Below are 17,374 nucleotides of genomic sequence, written 5' to 3' on the forward strand. Positions count from 1 at the left end.
TAACCAAGCACCGAGATGAGAAGATTGCAAATTGTGCTTAAGCGATCCGACTCTCAAGTTTTCATCGTAAGCAAACTCTGTATTTCAATGTCAATATTACAATTTTAATTTATACTTCTGTGAAACTAAACATGGCAGGAAAATAATCAATATAGCTATTTTTCTTTGAAGTATTTGAACAAAAACAACCACAATCCTTTTTCTGCCCATCCTGCTTCCAGTACCTAAGGTCCTTGTTCAGCCAGCGTAGCTACACATACCTAGTTCCAAAACAATTATTCTGTTTCACAATGCAGTACTAAGTACCCAAATGAACACATGGATTTCTTCAAGATGCACACTACCAACGTCTCACCAACACACGAGGTGACACACAATAAGCACTGTTCTCCCTTCTGTCCACTGCCACTATTTGCCCATCTTTCCAAATACTATACCATCAACCTGACTGTCCAACCCAAAATATGTTGGTACCTCTCTGCAGGTTTTCAGTTAAATCATCGAGGTGAAAACCCTTCTTTGAAGGAACAGCAGCAGGTTCTCAGTGAAATTCATTTTAAGAAAAAGCAATGAACTCATACAGTCATACCTTTAAAAAATAAACTCAGAGGTTTTCAATCTGTAGTTGCAGAAATCCTACGTATTGTAGGAGGATGGTGTTTTTATTTATTTAAGTGATGTATTTCTACTATTTTTAGTACTATTTATACTGTTTATATTTTTATTCATTTTTAGTTTTTTAGCAGCAACATTTAAGTACAGAGAAAAGGATAATAACATCCAGAAACTGCATGGCATATTACTTAATGTTTTCTTGTTTCTTTTTTGTTTTTTAAACAATACTAATTCACTCTATAATTATAAATCCCAGAACCCCAACCAAGTCCACTGACACCACTCCCAGGCATGGGAAGGCACACTAAAGTCCTCAGCAAACAATACTGGACATCATCTGCTACAAGGACTGGGAGCTGCAGTTCCAGGCCTGCTTTAAGCAACATTTCTGAAGGACAATCCAAGTACAGGCTGCAATGCAATAAAGCAGTCCTGCCTTTTCTCCTCACCTTGGCTACAAGTTTTTGCTCTTTTTCTTCTGGTGGGTCAGATTAGGGAAGCAAATGAGGAGAACTACTAGCCTTTCGGGTATCTGCCTTGCTTTGTTTTTATTTATTCAATTCTGATAAACTAGCTATGGATGGGATCAACTGATCAGATCACCGTGCCATGGAATGCACACCAGCATTCTGTGACAAGTACAAGACTCAGAAGCCACAGCCACAAGTTGATACTTGGGCTGGCCTCAACACATCATTACATCGTAGCCTAAGGCTTAGCTTGCTTAGAGCACTCAAATTTTGAGTAATTTTACACACAAATAGAAATCCACACCTGGCACCACAGTTACCTATAATTCTATTGCTATTTGGTTTTTCTTCTTTGCCAAAGCACAAACAGGGTTTCACACTCACAGGAGGATTGGTCAGTTTTTACAGGAAGAAGAAACTCATTTGAAGAAGTCTGAAATTTTGTTTCATTCACTCTCCAAAGTTTTCAGTACATGAAATCAAAAAGTAAAACTCATTTCTTGTGGAATAACTCAAAAGCCACAGTCCAAGGTAATTGTTCTGCTAATGAACTGCAAGAACAGAAGCTGCAGGATGGGTCCCTTTCACCTCATGTAAAGTAGAATATACAATTTATTTTTCATCAAGAAGGAAGAAGGGCCTGGCTCATTTAGCTTTGATGAATAAAAACTGAGCATACCTGTATAAAAATATGAAATACGGATAATGTTGCGAAGGGAAAAAGGTATTTAGGCTAGAAGACTGTGCCAGGGCAAAAACAAACGTGCATAAATTAGATGGGAATGCAAGCAGGTTGAAAGCTGGATTCCTAACCAGTGAAAGGAGTTCAGGAGCAGCTTTCTAACTGAAGCAATAAACACTGAGCTCACATAGATATACTGCTGTATGAACAAGTATTATGTATCCAAATACATACAAAAAAGTATAAAAGGTGCTTTAAGGCTTATTTGAATATTTTTTTCTTCTGGGCTGATAAACAGTAAGGATCTCAACATAATATTGAACTATTTTAAAGTGTATCATTTTGCAAAGGATAGCACTTCAGTTAAATATTACAGGTAATTAACTGAGAACTTTTTTAATCTATAGGAAGAGTCTGTAGAATATGCAAGAAAGCAGGTATCTGCTGACAGGCATCTTGTATGTTAAGGGTAGCCATAATAAAAAGAAACTTACAAAGACAGATATTAATTTCTGAGAGTTGACACCACTTTGAGCACCAACAATTGATAGCTTGCAAAAAGGCACAATAGGAGGGACATAAGAAATAAGTTTTAATATGCTGACTTGATTCATTTAACATGCAATGAACACGGCAAAAATACTAAACCAAGTTAATATCATGCAGTCAACACACAGGAGAGGGGAGGAGGCTGGCATGAACTACTTCTGTTATATAAATTATATTTAACAAGAGGCTTTCCGTAAACTTATCTGAAGGATATATTTTTTTCATTTAGTATATTAACATTTGCCAATCCCCATTACACTTCATTTTTCTGAGTGACCTAACAATTTACTCTGAAATTAAAAGTAACACGAGAATCTAAGCACAAATTTAAGATATTAACATGAAGTTAATGGGACTTAAACATTCTTCTAGAACAAAACAATGGATTGTTTAATCGATGCAGCAAATGCAGTGAACATCCACATTTCTCCAAAAGCACACAATACTCTCTGGTGTTATAAAATGCAGCCAGATTTCTCTAACACCAGCTGGGAGATGAAGTATCGACAGCATAGTCAACTTCTCTTTTACTTTTTATGTCAAAATCTAAAGCAGCATAAATTGCAAAAAACGTCAAGCATTTTGAGAGCAATACATTTTAAAGAAAACAGCCTACCTGAAAGAAGAATCTGTTATAGTTTTACATTTATTTGTATTTATTTTATTTGGGTCACTAGAAAGATTATGTGGTAAAAAGCTATGAAGCCCTACAAGGCAACCAGCAGATGCATGTTCAGAAGTCCTGATACCAGCAGATTGGGTTAGGTCCATTTATTTGTAGTAACCTTACTTATGCATGATATTTTTCTTCAGAAATAGGATTTTAGTACCTAAGATAAAAAGTCATTTAAAAACTAAGAGTATGCAGCTTAGCCAATACAACACAGAAATGCAGGCTGTGGACAGACTATGAAGTGCCAATCTATGCAAGCAGGTCTCATTTGTCACTCTCTATTCTTCATGACTTCCTCAACAGCACACTTGCATGAGCTTAGGTACCTTGCCAACATGCAGAGCAATTTAAAATATTATCATTCTCCAGCCACTTGCTTATATTTCTTTGGTGCAAGTTGCAACAACCATGTAAGACCGGTAGAACAGAATGTGCAAAATGTCCTCACCCACTTTCAAAGACTGGAAGTGGCTGGAGATGACAACTGATTGAGAAGCACTCGTATGTTCTGTTCTCTAGGGGATGGAAACCTCCAGCTAGCAGGATGTGACAAGCAGCTAGTCAGCTGTGGGAATGCCTTCATCTGCTCTAGCAACTGCTAGCAGTCTAAAAGACGAGCAGAAAACAAGTAATTGCTACTGGAGTTAGTGAAAGCCATTAACGCAAGGTGCTCCAGTTGACTCCACGATAATTCTGCTTTTATTATGTAGTACTAATTAGCTTAGACACAAATGTATAAGACAGATACACTGCTATTTAAGAACATATGAAGAGAGTGATAATATTCAGTACCTTCAGCATTAATCTCTTTCGATTAAATTACAAAAGGTACAAGCTCTTGGAAATTTTGATTTTTAATTCAGGCCATACAATCTCTTCAGTAAGGTAGGATCAACTGGACTTTCTTCTGTACATACATATTATCTTTTCCAATAAAGGAACAAAGAGAAAAGAAAGAGGCTGTATGGATGACTAGCTGTGCAGCGATCACTAATATACCTTTCACTACATCTTCAGATGAAAAAAAAATAAAATCCAGCTTTAGCACCTCTCTACACAAAAAAAAAGCAGGAAAAATTGTTTCTATGAGTGTTTTTCGACTTAATGCATAAGACTGTTTTCTACTTGCTGCATGCAGACATTACAAAACAATAGAATTTGAGAACTTTCATAAAACTTTGCAGGAATTGTGAAGTCTCATCCACTTTCAAAAGACAAGACATACAGTTTGTCTTCCCTGTACACAGCATACACTTTGAAGAAAACATGCATTAGCTGCTTCATCTAAAGATGGCTTTTTACCATATAAGCTTGTTAGGAAGCACCAGTTTCATTCGCTTTTGTCCGCAAGATCCAGACTGGAAACCATGGAGAAAACCTAGCTTAAAAAACAGGTATTTAACTTTTTGAGCAGAGAACTGTACTGTTGATGAATGAACTCCAGATACAGCTCAGCAGTTATGCCTGTAAACGAACAGTGCAAACCAAGCTTTTCATGCAATGATTACATCAGCATCGGCACTGCAAGAGTCAGAGTCATACATCTTACATTTGGAGAAGGATCCGTTTGTTCATATTTTGTATCTTCCTTCCCATTTGCTTCAGACTGTTGCAGCTGGTATGATCTGCCTTCAATGAAAGTAATATAGTCTTTGTAAGAGCATAACGGGCCTGCCAGGATACCCATGAAATTACAGTTGTAACTTAAATATTCCAGTAGACTTGGCATGCGTCTGTAATTCAAAGACAAGCAGCTCGTGAGATGGAATGTGTAGTTCCACAGAATTTCCACAGTAGGAGAAGTCATACTGCATGTCATCGCTTACTCTAATTGCAGTAACAACCAAATGCAGAAAAGCAATTTGTGCATATTTTGTAATCACAACTTAAAACACTCTAAACATAGCATCACTTTCCAATCCATACTGAGCATTTTCAGAATGATGTCTTTAACTCTCGTGACTTTCTCCTTGACCTGATGAGGTGTTTGACTGAAGCTGAGCCTGGGGAAGAAGGAGGAACGGTGTTTCCCTAAAGTGTTTGTTAATTGTCAATTGTTTATGTTTTCTTTATTCCTCAATAACGGAGTCAGCAAACAAAGATTTTTGTTAACCTAAATTAAGGAAAATTCCTCAAGTCAAGACTGTTTTGCCCAGGACTACATATTATTAGCAAGTCTCCTGAATAAAGAAAGGAAAAAAGGTAAGTTAAATGCTGAAAAACAGAAATTAGACAAGTATGTTCCTTTGCCAACTACTTTTTATGTGCACTAAATGTTAACTAGTCTCCTGTCTGGATGTAATTTGCATATATAACACATAGAACTTAGCTTTTATATTTAAGAAAAACATTCCATTTTAAGTGATATTTTGCAGGAGAATAGATGCCTGTACTTAGGTTACAAACATAAAATGCATGGACCTGTTTTAACCAAGTTTGTAAACTCTCCATCTTGAACAGAAACTGTAGCAATTCCACCAAGTATTAATAAAGCACACAAACCATCAGCTTCTTCCTGCCCCCAAAACTAGACTCTCAGTTCACTGAAAACCTACCTTACAGCCAAGCACCTCTGTGATGGTGTCAAATCTTCATTTTTTCGAAACATACCTAGAAAAGAACACAGAGAAAAGGAAAAATAAAGAAAAGCTTAAACAACACATTAATTAGTACTGGCTTTAATCAGTAGAGCAACCCTCAAGCTGTTGCTGAAAAATAATTTTTTTCTTTATGTTCTCAAGTAATTTCAGAGATATTATGTCACATAATATTTTTGTTGGAGTTGGATCAATCATTTCTTACTGTTGACAAAATTATAAACCTTCATATCCTCAGTTATATCCAACAGTGCCCAAACCTGAAACCACATGGATTTCAGGAGAGTGTTAAGAAGGATTGTAATAAGTGATGAAAAATACAGTTCCCTGACATTTCTTCACATTTCAAAGACTGCAGGTTTCAGAACCCTTTACTCCCAGTCTGGGAAGTTAAACTCCAAGTCCCATTAACACAGCAGTAACCAAGGGTCATACACCTCTGATATGTAATATGAATGCAGCCCAAGACAGATTTATGCTACTCGAAACCCAGTGCAGACCTTTAAAAAGTACATTCATGCTGCAAGTAAAGATTATAAACAAGGTCCATTGAAGCAGGCGCAACAGTAAAGAGTCCCTGCCCAGAACCCTAAGCCCTGCTAGCAGACAGGAGCAGGCTAAGGCTACATTCAGCAGCAAGGCTGAATTTATGTTCTTGCCACACCTGGCACTTTTTGAAATGTTGGTGGACTACTCCTGAAAAGCAACTTTGAGAATTCATATTGCTGTAAAAAAGAATGTTCAAAACCGGAACCTTCAACACTTCAAATAATTACAAAACACAGTAATCCAAGGGGGGACAGAAGAAGCTGAGCTCCTTCCTTCAGATAGGCCTGGCTTAGGGCAGCCAGCAGCACCTGCCAAAATGGCTGCTTCAGCTCCTCCTGCAGGCCTGCCTCTAGCTCAGACACCAGCGTGTAAATCCATCCTCTGCTGTTCACATCAGCAAGCTTCCTTTGTGACTGCAAGCATTCAAACATTCATCTACTGGAACACAGCTTCCTAAGGGAAATCAACCTTATGGAATCCCACTTCAATTATCTTCCTTCCTAGCAGCTCCTAAAACCAAAAGCCAGTCTCCATCCAAGTTTAATGAAAGTGTAGAGGTAACATAGATATGAAATTACAATACATTATAAAAAAATAAGTGATTATACAGATTATACAGAAGGAAAGGATCCTCCTTCACTCACAGAAAGATTGCCTTCAAAGCCTGCCCCTTGATGCCATCAAATCCACAGACGGGAGCCCTTACATTTGATCTAAGCATAAGGAAGATTTCAAATGGAGTCTGTTTTCTAGTTAGATATCAAAATCAGTCAAGTTTCAGACAAAAAAAAAAGATGGAGAAAGAGATATCAAACTTCGCTCAATTCTATGACTCATGGAAATACTTCTTATCTAAAGGGAAGATAACTCTGTTGTCTTAATTTGCTTCCAGGAACTATGACATACAGACACTTAAGACTCAAAAAGTGCACTCATCTTCCAAGCCAAGATGGATACAGGAGGCTCAGCAAATGGGCATCTCCTACAACCTGAAAAAATACCTTCTTCATTCCTGAGCTTTACAGTGGAAAGTCACCCTCCTTCATTCACACCCAAGGAAAGAAACTGAAGGTCGAAGCATGGCCCTTGACTTCATGCAGACATTTTGCCATCCCCACCATTACATGTCCCATCTTAGTACTACAGCAAAAGTTTCTATGCTGTCCTGAATTTAAAAAAAAAAAAAAAAAGTGGGAGAAGCTTTTTGAAAATTATCCTAACCTACAAGGCCATAATGTAACAGGTCTCAGGCACTAAATCCTGGCAGATACCTTTTTCCTTGAGTCAGGAGAAAGCAGTGACCAAGTGTTTCCAAATTAACTTGCACAAGGCTGGACTGAAGACAGGGAATTAGCCTAATGAAAGATTTCACACCACTGATGTGCTACAAAATGAGGGAAAAAAAACTCGAATAATCTAACCACTGAAATATAACCTATATTTTTGGAGGGCTAGAGGGTAAGGAGTTGACAAATTTAAAATAGGTTCAAGTACACCTATATACATATGTGTGGAGTTACATTCCCCCTACATAATCTGGCAGGCAATACACCTGCTGTCTCAAGCATACAGTATACAAGTAAGCTTCCACGAATTTTTCACTCCAGTCACTAGCTTCTCGGAGGTCAGTGCCTTTCCCTAAATTTTTTTTTACATTTTCTCAGTGCCTGTGTCACATTCTTGAAAGCTTTCAGAAAGGTACTCCTAACTTTTTTTAATTTATAGAAAATACATATAGAAAAGGGGAAAAGATGCTTTTAAAACCTCTTCAAGGTGGGTACTTGGAAGGATCATCAAGTCCAACCTTCTCTAAAGCAAGATAAATGCATTCAGTACTTTTGAGGCAGTGTATTTGCCCATGGGGAAAGAGGCCTTAGATCACAGCTGTTCACTACCTGCTACACACAGGAGACAAAGAAACCTCATTTCATCAGTATGCCACTGGTAGGGAATTTATGAATTTTTCTAACTTTTCTCTAGGGATTATGAGAAATGTTTTCTCCTGTTCTAAAGCAGCATACTTCTGCAATGGTTGCATCTCCTAGTTGCTACCAAATCACACAGTGGGGATTAGAGAAAATGGGTTTTATCGAACATCTGTGAGAGAGGTGAAATTATCTGGCCATTCAGCAACTATAACTCAGTTTTCTCATCTGTAAAGTAGGAAATAAGCCTACATTCCTTCTGTGTACAAGAATTTTGTAAATCACCACTAACAAAAATTATCTCCATTGATCTAGATTGTGAGGAAGTTGCATCTGTTCATTCCTCCTCAGGAGATCACATCATAAAGGTAAATCAACATCTTTGGGTACATACCAATATCCTTCCTTACAGGTTTTATTAAAGGTTGTTATGGCTACTACCAGGCTTTCTCACTACAACAGTAGAATGTTTATCGTTATATCCTGGTATTACCCCAGCTTGGTAGTTAATCTGCTTGAATATATCCACCATTACATTTGCATGAAAAACTGGCTATTAAGGAACTCATTAATAATGCTTAAATATGATATTATATTACATTAATAATACTTTTAAACATGAAGATCATATCACAAGCCCTGCTGAAACTATGGCAAGATTTAATTTGAGGTTCAGAAATGGATCCCCAGCTGAGCTTAAATGCACGCTATTACTGAAATATTTTAAGATCTGAAGAAGACACAGACATTCTGTAACAGTTTTAGTTGTTACTAGCACACTGGCAGAAAACAGACGCAGATTTCAGTTAAGTAAAATTGCAGAGAAATTACAAAAAAGCAAAAAAAATCAGAAATTTTGACATGATCAAACATGGGCCCAAAACAACCCAAGTCTCAGAAGCTGAGAAATACAATTCCTTAACACATCAGTGGCATGTAGAGTAATTAAAGTGATTTGGTAACCACTACAATAGCTATGTTGTCACTAACACAAGAGGGAGCACTTTAAAAAAAGATGTACAAAATATAGATCAAGAGACAATTGACAGAGAGAACGCTAAAAGAAACTCCTAGACTTGTGAAGAAAGCATTGTAATTAAAACCAACCAACCAAAACAACAACAAAAAAAAACCAATAGACCACCACACCATTCCTGCTGAATATGGGAAGTATTTGCCTTTGAGAAAAGGAGAAGGCAAAGTGTTAACTGAAAATAAAGATGGAACGTTTGTATCAGTCTAAACATGAAACATTCTTCAATACTTCTGGCAGCCTTATGTTGTCTGAGAACAGCTAACAAAGCCAGTACTACTATCAGAATAGCAGGTGCTGCAATTCGGACAGGATTGCTCATTAGCTGCAAATCAACATGAAATTTGCCTTTTCTTTCAAATTATGTTGCTTAAAAACCATCCCAAGTGTATGGTGTACTGCTTTGACTGTATGAAGGTGGTTGTAAAAGATAATTAAGACCACTGCAACTAACATAGTAACACACTTGTCCAATATTACTTTTCTTTTTCCTTATCTTTTTTTCCTATATGTTTCATCTGTCCATTAAGATATCATCTCCTCAGGGACCACATGGGACAAAGACTATACTTCCACAATTTGGGGAGGAAAATAGGCTCTAACAGCCAATTTGTAAATCTCAAAACACTATACAATAGTACAACAGCAATATGAGGAGAAACAGCATCAGACAATCCAGCCATTGTCCTCACATGCTGCTGCTGGAGCAAAATAAATGTAGGGAGACCCAAAATATTGCTGTAAGACTAGCACATAACTATACTTTCCTGATGCATGATTGAAAACGAAAAGGCAAGGAAAAGAAGGAAAAAAATCCAAACAAAATAAAACAAAAATACTTTTTCAGCTGCATATTCAGTGTACTTTATCTCCTTTTAGCTCTCAGAGTAAATGCAGAGCCACACCAGATCAGTATCAATGTCTGCTCTATTGCTTTTAAAAATGGAAGGCGCCAGATCCATCAGGACATAATAATTAGAGAAAAGCAAGCTGTGTTCCTGGAACAGTGCATTTAAGCATTAGCAACTGCGGAGATGAAAACCAAGGCATGAGTGATAGCAAAAGGGTGTCTACAAGAACAGTAAAGTTTATTTAGCTGTGGCCAGAAAGCATGTGAGAGATAAGCCTCTAGGAACCAAGAAGAAGCTAAAAGAAGAGTGTTATGCTTCTGGTTTCTTATCTGTGTCTAGACAGTTTTCTGGACAACAGCAACACAGTAATATGGAGGAAATTTGGAAGAATTACATCTGTCTTACTATACGAGAATCACATATAAGAAGTGACTATGTTTTGGTTTTTTTTGAATCTGTACGCGTAATTTAGTTTAAGTTAGAGAAGAGAAATAAGAATGAGGTTGGAAGAAGTCATGAACATTTTTGCCCTTTTAAATAGCAAATATCAAGCCAATATTCCCTGGTTTTGGTGATTGAATCTCTTGGTGCCTTTAAAATAAATATGTTGTGAGCTCCAGAACTTCCATGGGTTATGAATATAAACATTTGAAGAGACTCTTTAAGGTTCATTGAGCACTGGAGTTATAAACAAGCTGTCAAAGCACGTACAGATTAGTGAGATTAGATGTTGATACGGGTCCTTCCTTCCTGTAAAGATCTCCCAGCTCCTGCAGAATTGCAGTACGAGTGATGCTCATCTGCAGGTATGCGGGTTATGAGCAAAAGAGGGAGAGCTCACTGTGCGTGATGGCGTCCTCCAGCCCAAGCTGATCTTTCACCGTCAGTCTGGGACTAAGACTGGATCCTGCTGCACCCTAGCTCCTCTGAGGAGGAGTTTGGAAAGCACGGGGGTCCACTCAGAACCTCATGACTCAATGGAAAGGGCTTCTAGACGATTTCCTCTGATCCTGTCCTCTACGCAGTGAATAACCAAGTGTACCTTGCCATCAAAGCTTGTTAAACAGCTGTTTTACTTATCGTTAAACTTTGTTAACCCATCTTTTTTCAATAAAATATATCGGTGCCATCGCAAGATAGAAGAGTTAAGCAGCGATGGTATCTTTCTCCTTTGCTCCAACTTTTTGTACCTTACAATTACAAAACCTTCTCTATTTGACAGCGTCTCCTAGCTGGAAAATTCTTGCGCAAATAAAATTCTCCATTTTTAGTCTACCTAAACTAACTGCAGGCAATCAGCCTACTTCTGGAATATCGGCAACGTACCTTTCCTTCTCCAAAACATGCCAGTTTTAAATTCGATGAAAAAGGTACTTCAGACAGAATTTGAAGTACTAAAAGTTCCTTTCTTTCCCCTTAACTCTGTCATCAGCCTAACATTACACTAATAAATCTAAATCTTGCCATAAAGAATGAAGATGGACACAAGCAGTCTCTGAACCATGCAAAACCATTTCTGCCTTTAAAATATATGTGTGATAGTTAGCAAGAAATACAAAATGTAACATACTGACTATTCATTTTTGTCAGTCTTCATTTAAGTACGAGGAACCTTTAAGAAGACAAGAATTATCAAGGGCTTAACTTCAAAACACCAAAGGCGCAGACTAAACTTACATTGGTTTTTGTAACCCATACAACCTTTTGAAAAGCTAGTATTACACATCAAACTTAAATTATTCCTGTGAAACTTGCATAGATTTTTCCTGCTGTAAAAGAACATGCCCGCAATAAGTGCACAGCGTTGTAACAGTTACAGAATGATTTATTTACAGAAGTACTAGTGTTCAACTTGGGATCAAGGATATCCACTAAGAGCAGACACACTATTCTGCAGCGTGAGTGAGTGAGTGTCCTTCATGATTACACCCAATTCTTTCCAGGATTTTCGAATGTAATACTGAAACCGGCTGAACTCAGTGAGTAGGCTGCCTGGAAAAGATCAAGTGTAGAAGACTTGCCTTTACCACAAAGCCAACCTGACTACAGCTAGAGCCTTGAAGCTTATTAATATCTTCCAGTGCAGCAACACCTTTGATCTTCCATTTTCATTACCTTTCTTTAGATGTACTGGTAAAAATCAAGGAGAGGAGAAAAAATAACCAAAAAGTAGTTGGTGATGAATATAGCCAAGCTGATGTGGCTAAAGGTTCAGAGTGCCATTAATCCATCCGTACAGCGATTTTTAGCATTATCTCCTCCTTTAGCAGTAGGTCTCTTAAAATATTTTCCAGTGGAAGCAAGGATCTTTGTGTAGTGAACAAAAGCCCACTGGCAGCAGGCTTTTTTTCATTGATTTCTCTTGACAGATCCCTTGCAGGCTGTCTATGCTTAAAAATCATTGATTTAATACAACCTCAGTTTCCCTTGTACTTGTGTTTTTTTAAGCATCTCCTGAGATAAGACTCAAAGATGCTCCTGAATTTACACTGGTCTCATCATGCTGCCACTGTGCTTTTAGCAGCTGTGATCATCCAACTAAAGAACTCTGTAAACTGCAAATGCAACCAGAGAGAGAGCTTTCCACTGTGTCCCCACAAGCTGACAGAGACCCTAGAGGATCTCTGATGTGGAGCCAGTAAGGAACTAAGTTGAATTCTGAGTATCTATCATGAAATTTATCTCAAACAAATTCATACCTAAAATAATCTAGACTTGCTAGGAAAATGCAGATGGTCTGTATTAATTTAAGTAGGTAAAAAAATATTGTGCAGTTCATAATTAAAGTTAAGAATAGATCTGACTAAATTAAATATTTGTTTCAAGACCACCAGAAACACTCCCCTGCTTGTCCTATAACAGAACTCCACTACTCGTGCATGATTGCTGCAAATCTGGAATACCTCACTCCTTTAGCAAAGTAATAGTTTGGAGTTCAAATAGTTCGGCATTTACCTTTGATAACAGGATTATTACTTCTTCAGAATAAGCTGTCTCCTCTAATCTGCATACTCTGTACTCTAATTGATTATAGCTGGCAAAACTAATACTTCGGAGTATGTTTCCTCTGAAGTCAGACATCAGCTTTTTTACCTTTTTAGACAGCAGCTAGATATGTCTAGCATTGTTCATTCATTTTCATTCATTCAAGAATTCATACAAGAAGTGTTTTCCAGTCTTTTCATATTTGTGAATGTTACAGCCTACAGCTTCTCTGGACAGCGTCTTATCAGAACGCAAAAAATGAACAACAGCACTAAAGTCTGTCCACACATAATATTTATGTTGTTTAAAACAAGAGGTGCTCAGCAACTGAGATCACAATGTACTGCTACCACCAGTCCTTCAACAACAGTGACCTCTGAATTTTGAAATTATTTGGCTAATGCTCAGAATCTATACTCCAGCACAAGAATGTCAATTGTTTTTAGCCAAAAAAAAGTATTTGGTCTTTTAATAAGCAGCTTCCGCACAAAGTAAGCATTTTCAGAGCTTGTATAGCGTGTGAGCTACATTGTTTGATACTTCCTAGAGTAAGCACCAAAAGAATGAGTTGACATATAATAACACGCTTTGTCCTAAAACACAAATTACACTAAAGGAACTCACTGAACTGGCTCATGACTAACTTTCCACATTTATTTTGTTTAGAACATTAAATGGAAAATTAAAGACAGCTTAGAGAAATCTTACCATCATGAATCTCAAATGCCAAACTAGTTATCTTCTGTGTAATTATCATCATTGGACTGTTACGAGAAAGGAAGAAAGAATAGTTTAGAAAAAAATCCAGATTTTCTTTTGACATGTAAATATCAAGGAAAATGTTACGCTAATAGCCAGGTTAATTACTCTCGAGTGAAAGGTTTCCAATGCAAGGTATGTTTTTGGAGCTCAAAACATTACATTGTTTTCAAGCTATGAAAATAATTTACTCCTTAGATACAGGATAAACCATGCCTTTTATTGCTGCATTAGGTTCCACAAACACAGCCAAAGTGTTCCTTGCTTACTTTTTAATAGCACTGTTTATTTTATTTTTTTTCAGTAGGAAGAATAAGGGAAAAAGGGCAGTAAGAGCAACTATATGCATTATAAATTACAGCAGCAGTAAATGAAGGACAATAAGAATACCAAAGTTGAGCAGCAGTATTACTTATTTAGATACGCAGACCATTTTCACTGTTTCTACTAACAGCTGGTCCTATGCTTAATTTTTCCATCTACAATTATTATGTGCTTCAAGTAAACATATCCAATAAAACTAAAACCTAGCATAATTATGCTGACTCCAATGGAGTTCAGTTTGTGTTGAATTTCCTACACTTTATTGGATCTTAAACTGTCCAATAGAGATTCTTCACTGGATAAGTAACTCAGTTTAAACTGCACCAGAAAACAGAAAAGTTTACTAAGAAATTGTACCATCTCCACTGTACCTCAGTTTTCAACTGATGTAAATCCCAGCATTTCTAACCCCTAACAGGGGTAGGGAAGACAAAAACATACAACGTGCGTTCCCAGAATTTAGAAAACACTTCTTAAAAATATCTTATTTGCCTAGTAGTATATGAGCCGGAGACACAATAACAAAAACAAACAGAAAAAAGATTATGCTGTAGCCATCAAGTCCTCCTCTCCTGACAAGTATTTTTCCAGATGGCTCAGCCTGACAAATGATATTTTTTAGGCTTCAGGTTATTTCAAAGCACAATGTATTTTCAGTTCTCAAATGCAATCAGGGAAGAAGTTTCCTGCTGTATTACCAGTACCCAAAAAAATCCTGTTATCAAGGTTAGAGTGACAGGTGAGGATCAGCAAGGAAAAAAACTAAATGAGAATGGACATTCTGGAATATCTCTTTTCAGCATCTGAGCTGAAGATTTGTCTGGTGCTGTCATAGATCTCCAGTTGATTCTGAACAGAACGGGTTTTCCTTCTGTAAATGGACATGTGAATGCATGGATCCTGCCCAGCCAAGGGATGGAGCCCAGGAGGAGCTCAGACAGACCTTACAATAATTCTAGTTGATACATGTCATTGTTATCATAGCAGATCCTGGTATTTTTTCTTTCTGAAATGGTTCTTGCAGTACCCTCAGAGATGTGGCAGAGGAGCAACAATCTAGAGACTAAAAGAGGAAGAGCCCTTTCTGGAACAGTGTGGCAGAATATCAATTTTCATTTCCGTTGTAGGTACTGGCAGAAGGGCAAGGAAGCCGTGGAAGGCTTGCAGGCACCTGGGGTCGGTCAGTACTGAAGCCAGAATCACAATGGCACCTCCAGCACGAGGTCAAATTTCACTGACAGATTCTCTGGGCTTGGACACTTCAGTTGGGCAAGATGGGCTAGAAGAAATACCTAAGTTCATTCAAAGCTCTTTCAAGGCCAACCACTAAATGAAGCTGTGCCAGCTTCTTTGGTACCAAGAAAGAACTGCTGGTGCTGGGATTCACCAGCTGGTTGGGACATTTTAGTTAATTCTGAGTTCACTCTCTTTCTCTGGAACTAGAGAAAATTGATGGAAAATAGCCTCTTTCAGTTGAAATTGCAGCATGCAGTTGTCCTCCTGTTTTGGAAACAACTCCTGTCTCAGGTCTCAAGGGAGCAGATGCAGTTTATGCCAGAGATTTAATACAATACGCATACGCCAAGCTCCCAAGCATGGAAGGGCCGTTTGAATAGAGAGCTCTATGCAGAGCATAGACTTTGTGAATCTCTGGACACGTTTAGACCTGGCAGAAATCGGAGCTAACATCAATCGAATACAGCCGCAAAGACAGCTGCTCTCAGAGCAATACAGTCACAATTGAGCAACGGTGTGCTCAGGCTACTATTAATATTTTTAGAGCAGTAACAGGCAAATGCAATTACACTGCTTCCCAAGTGAGTGGCTGATGTAAGGCTGTACAGTTTGGCCCTTAAGTGATCTGTAAGAGACAGCATTTGGATCGTGATTCCACTCATAATGGTGAAATTCAACTCAACATTTGTAAATCTAGCTTTGTGTGTCTGTATGCATGTATCTTTGTTACAATCTCTCATTACAGTCAGCAGAGATCTGGACAAGACAGTCGGGGGCAAGTGATCCAGTTCACATCAAGGTAGAAACTCAGTGGTGGGTCAGCTGATGCCCTCCAGGCTCTGCTGTCTGCATTGGTTAGATCTCCTCTGATGAGAACAGGATGGATGAACTTCACCATAAAAGCTACAGGCTTCAGCCCACAAGGTAGTTTTTGCACTCTTACCAATGAAGACTGAGAAGCAACAAGGCAAACACGACTGTTACACAATACAGGTAGTACTGAACTCCAAACACCAATGCCATTCCCACTACTCCCGAGAAGCAGGTAATGCTTCTGTTGTTTTTAAACAGACTTACACACAGTTCTCTCTTTATTTCCAAAATGCCCCTTTAAATCAAAGAACCGCCAGGAGCAAACATTCATAGGAAATGATGTGCTTTGTTTCTGTCTGCAGCACTGAGAAGAATCACCAATACTTTTCATTTTTACCTCACCTTTTTAATTATATTTTGCTCACATATGGCTCCAACCAAATGTAGGTTAAGGTCATTATATAAAATGAGAACACATACAGGCATAGCTTTCTAGTTCTAAGGGCTGTGTGACTACTTGAACACATAGGAGCCTCTCTCCTTGGCTTTTCCTTTTTGGAACACCTAACATAAAACCCCAGAAAGAGAAAAACTAAAAGCTAAATTCCTTAAAACCTTCAGATTTAACTCATAAGGTGGCATCAGATTACAGACATATACATTTGTGTCGGATACAATTCAGGTTTCATCATACAGCCATGGGTTGTAAAGGGAAAAAAAACAACAACAGAGGTGCAGCATCACATGGGAAGGTAAGATGGAGAGATTTTTTTTTTCTCCTTACCCAGAAAAATCAGCAGAATACTGTCCATAATCAAAGATATAGACTCTGGTAATTTGGCACACAGTGAGGTATCCCAAAGCAAAAACAAAGCAATACCTGAAAGGGGGGAAAAAACAAAAAGCGTTTTAATTAAGAACATTTCTCCTCTGAGTCAGCAATCTTTAATTAGATTTTAATTCTCAGTAATTTAAAGTGAGTATTGCATAATTTGCATGTGTAAAGACACTTTAATTCTGACTTTTTTTGTCATATTTATTCAGTGTACCGTACTACATTACAAATGCTATCGCTGTTATCTCATTCACATGAATAAGGCTTAGGATTTGTAATGTAAATGCTGCTGAGAAGAACGGAAGTTCTATAAAACGAATCTATTATTTTTAGTTCAAAGTTAATTTTTGTCCATATGAGTATGCAAATTAGGCAAATTATGCATTGAACATCATCACCATTGAATGTACTTCTATACATTCAAAATTCATCACCACCATTCCCACTGCTTCTGTTGCCAATGATGTTGGAAAAGACC

The 17,374-nt window shown here is 37.8% G+C and overlaps 1 protein-coding gene across 3 annotated transcripts in view; it reads right to left on the reverse strand.

The window, feature by feature from the left end:
- Positions 1 to 17,374, reverse strand: part of MBOAT2 (membrane bound O-acyltransferase domain containing 2) — a 94,760-nt gene that overhangs the window by 17,234 nt on the left and 60,152 nt on the right. For all 3 annotated transcript variants that reach the window (XM_021391406.1, XM_021391409.1, XM_021391408.1), the window contains exons 4-7: positions 16,846 to 16,941; positions 13,638 to 13,693; positions 5,545 to 5,599; positions 4,539 to 4,722 (exon numbers count right to left, since the gene is read on the reverse strand). In XM_021391406.1, the coding sequence (XP_021247081.1) occupies positions 4,539 to 4,722; positions 5,545 to 5,599; positions 13,638 to 13,693; positions 16,846 to 16,941 (391 nt within the window). The remainder of the gene's footprint in view (positions 1 to 4,538; positions 4,723 to 5,544; positions 5,600 to 13,637; positions 13,694 to 16,845; positions 16,942 to 17,374) is intronic.

The sequence above is a fragment of the Numida meleagris genome, chromosome 3, assembly GCF_002078875.1.
Source record: "Numida meleagris isolate 19003 breed g44 Domestic line chromosome 3, NumMel1.0, whole genome shotgun sequence".
Taxonomy (NCBI): Eukaryota; Metazoa; Chordata; class Aves; order Galliformes; family Numididae; genus Numida; species Numida meleagris.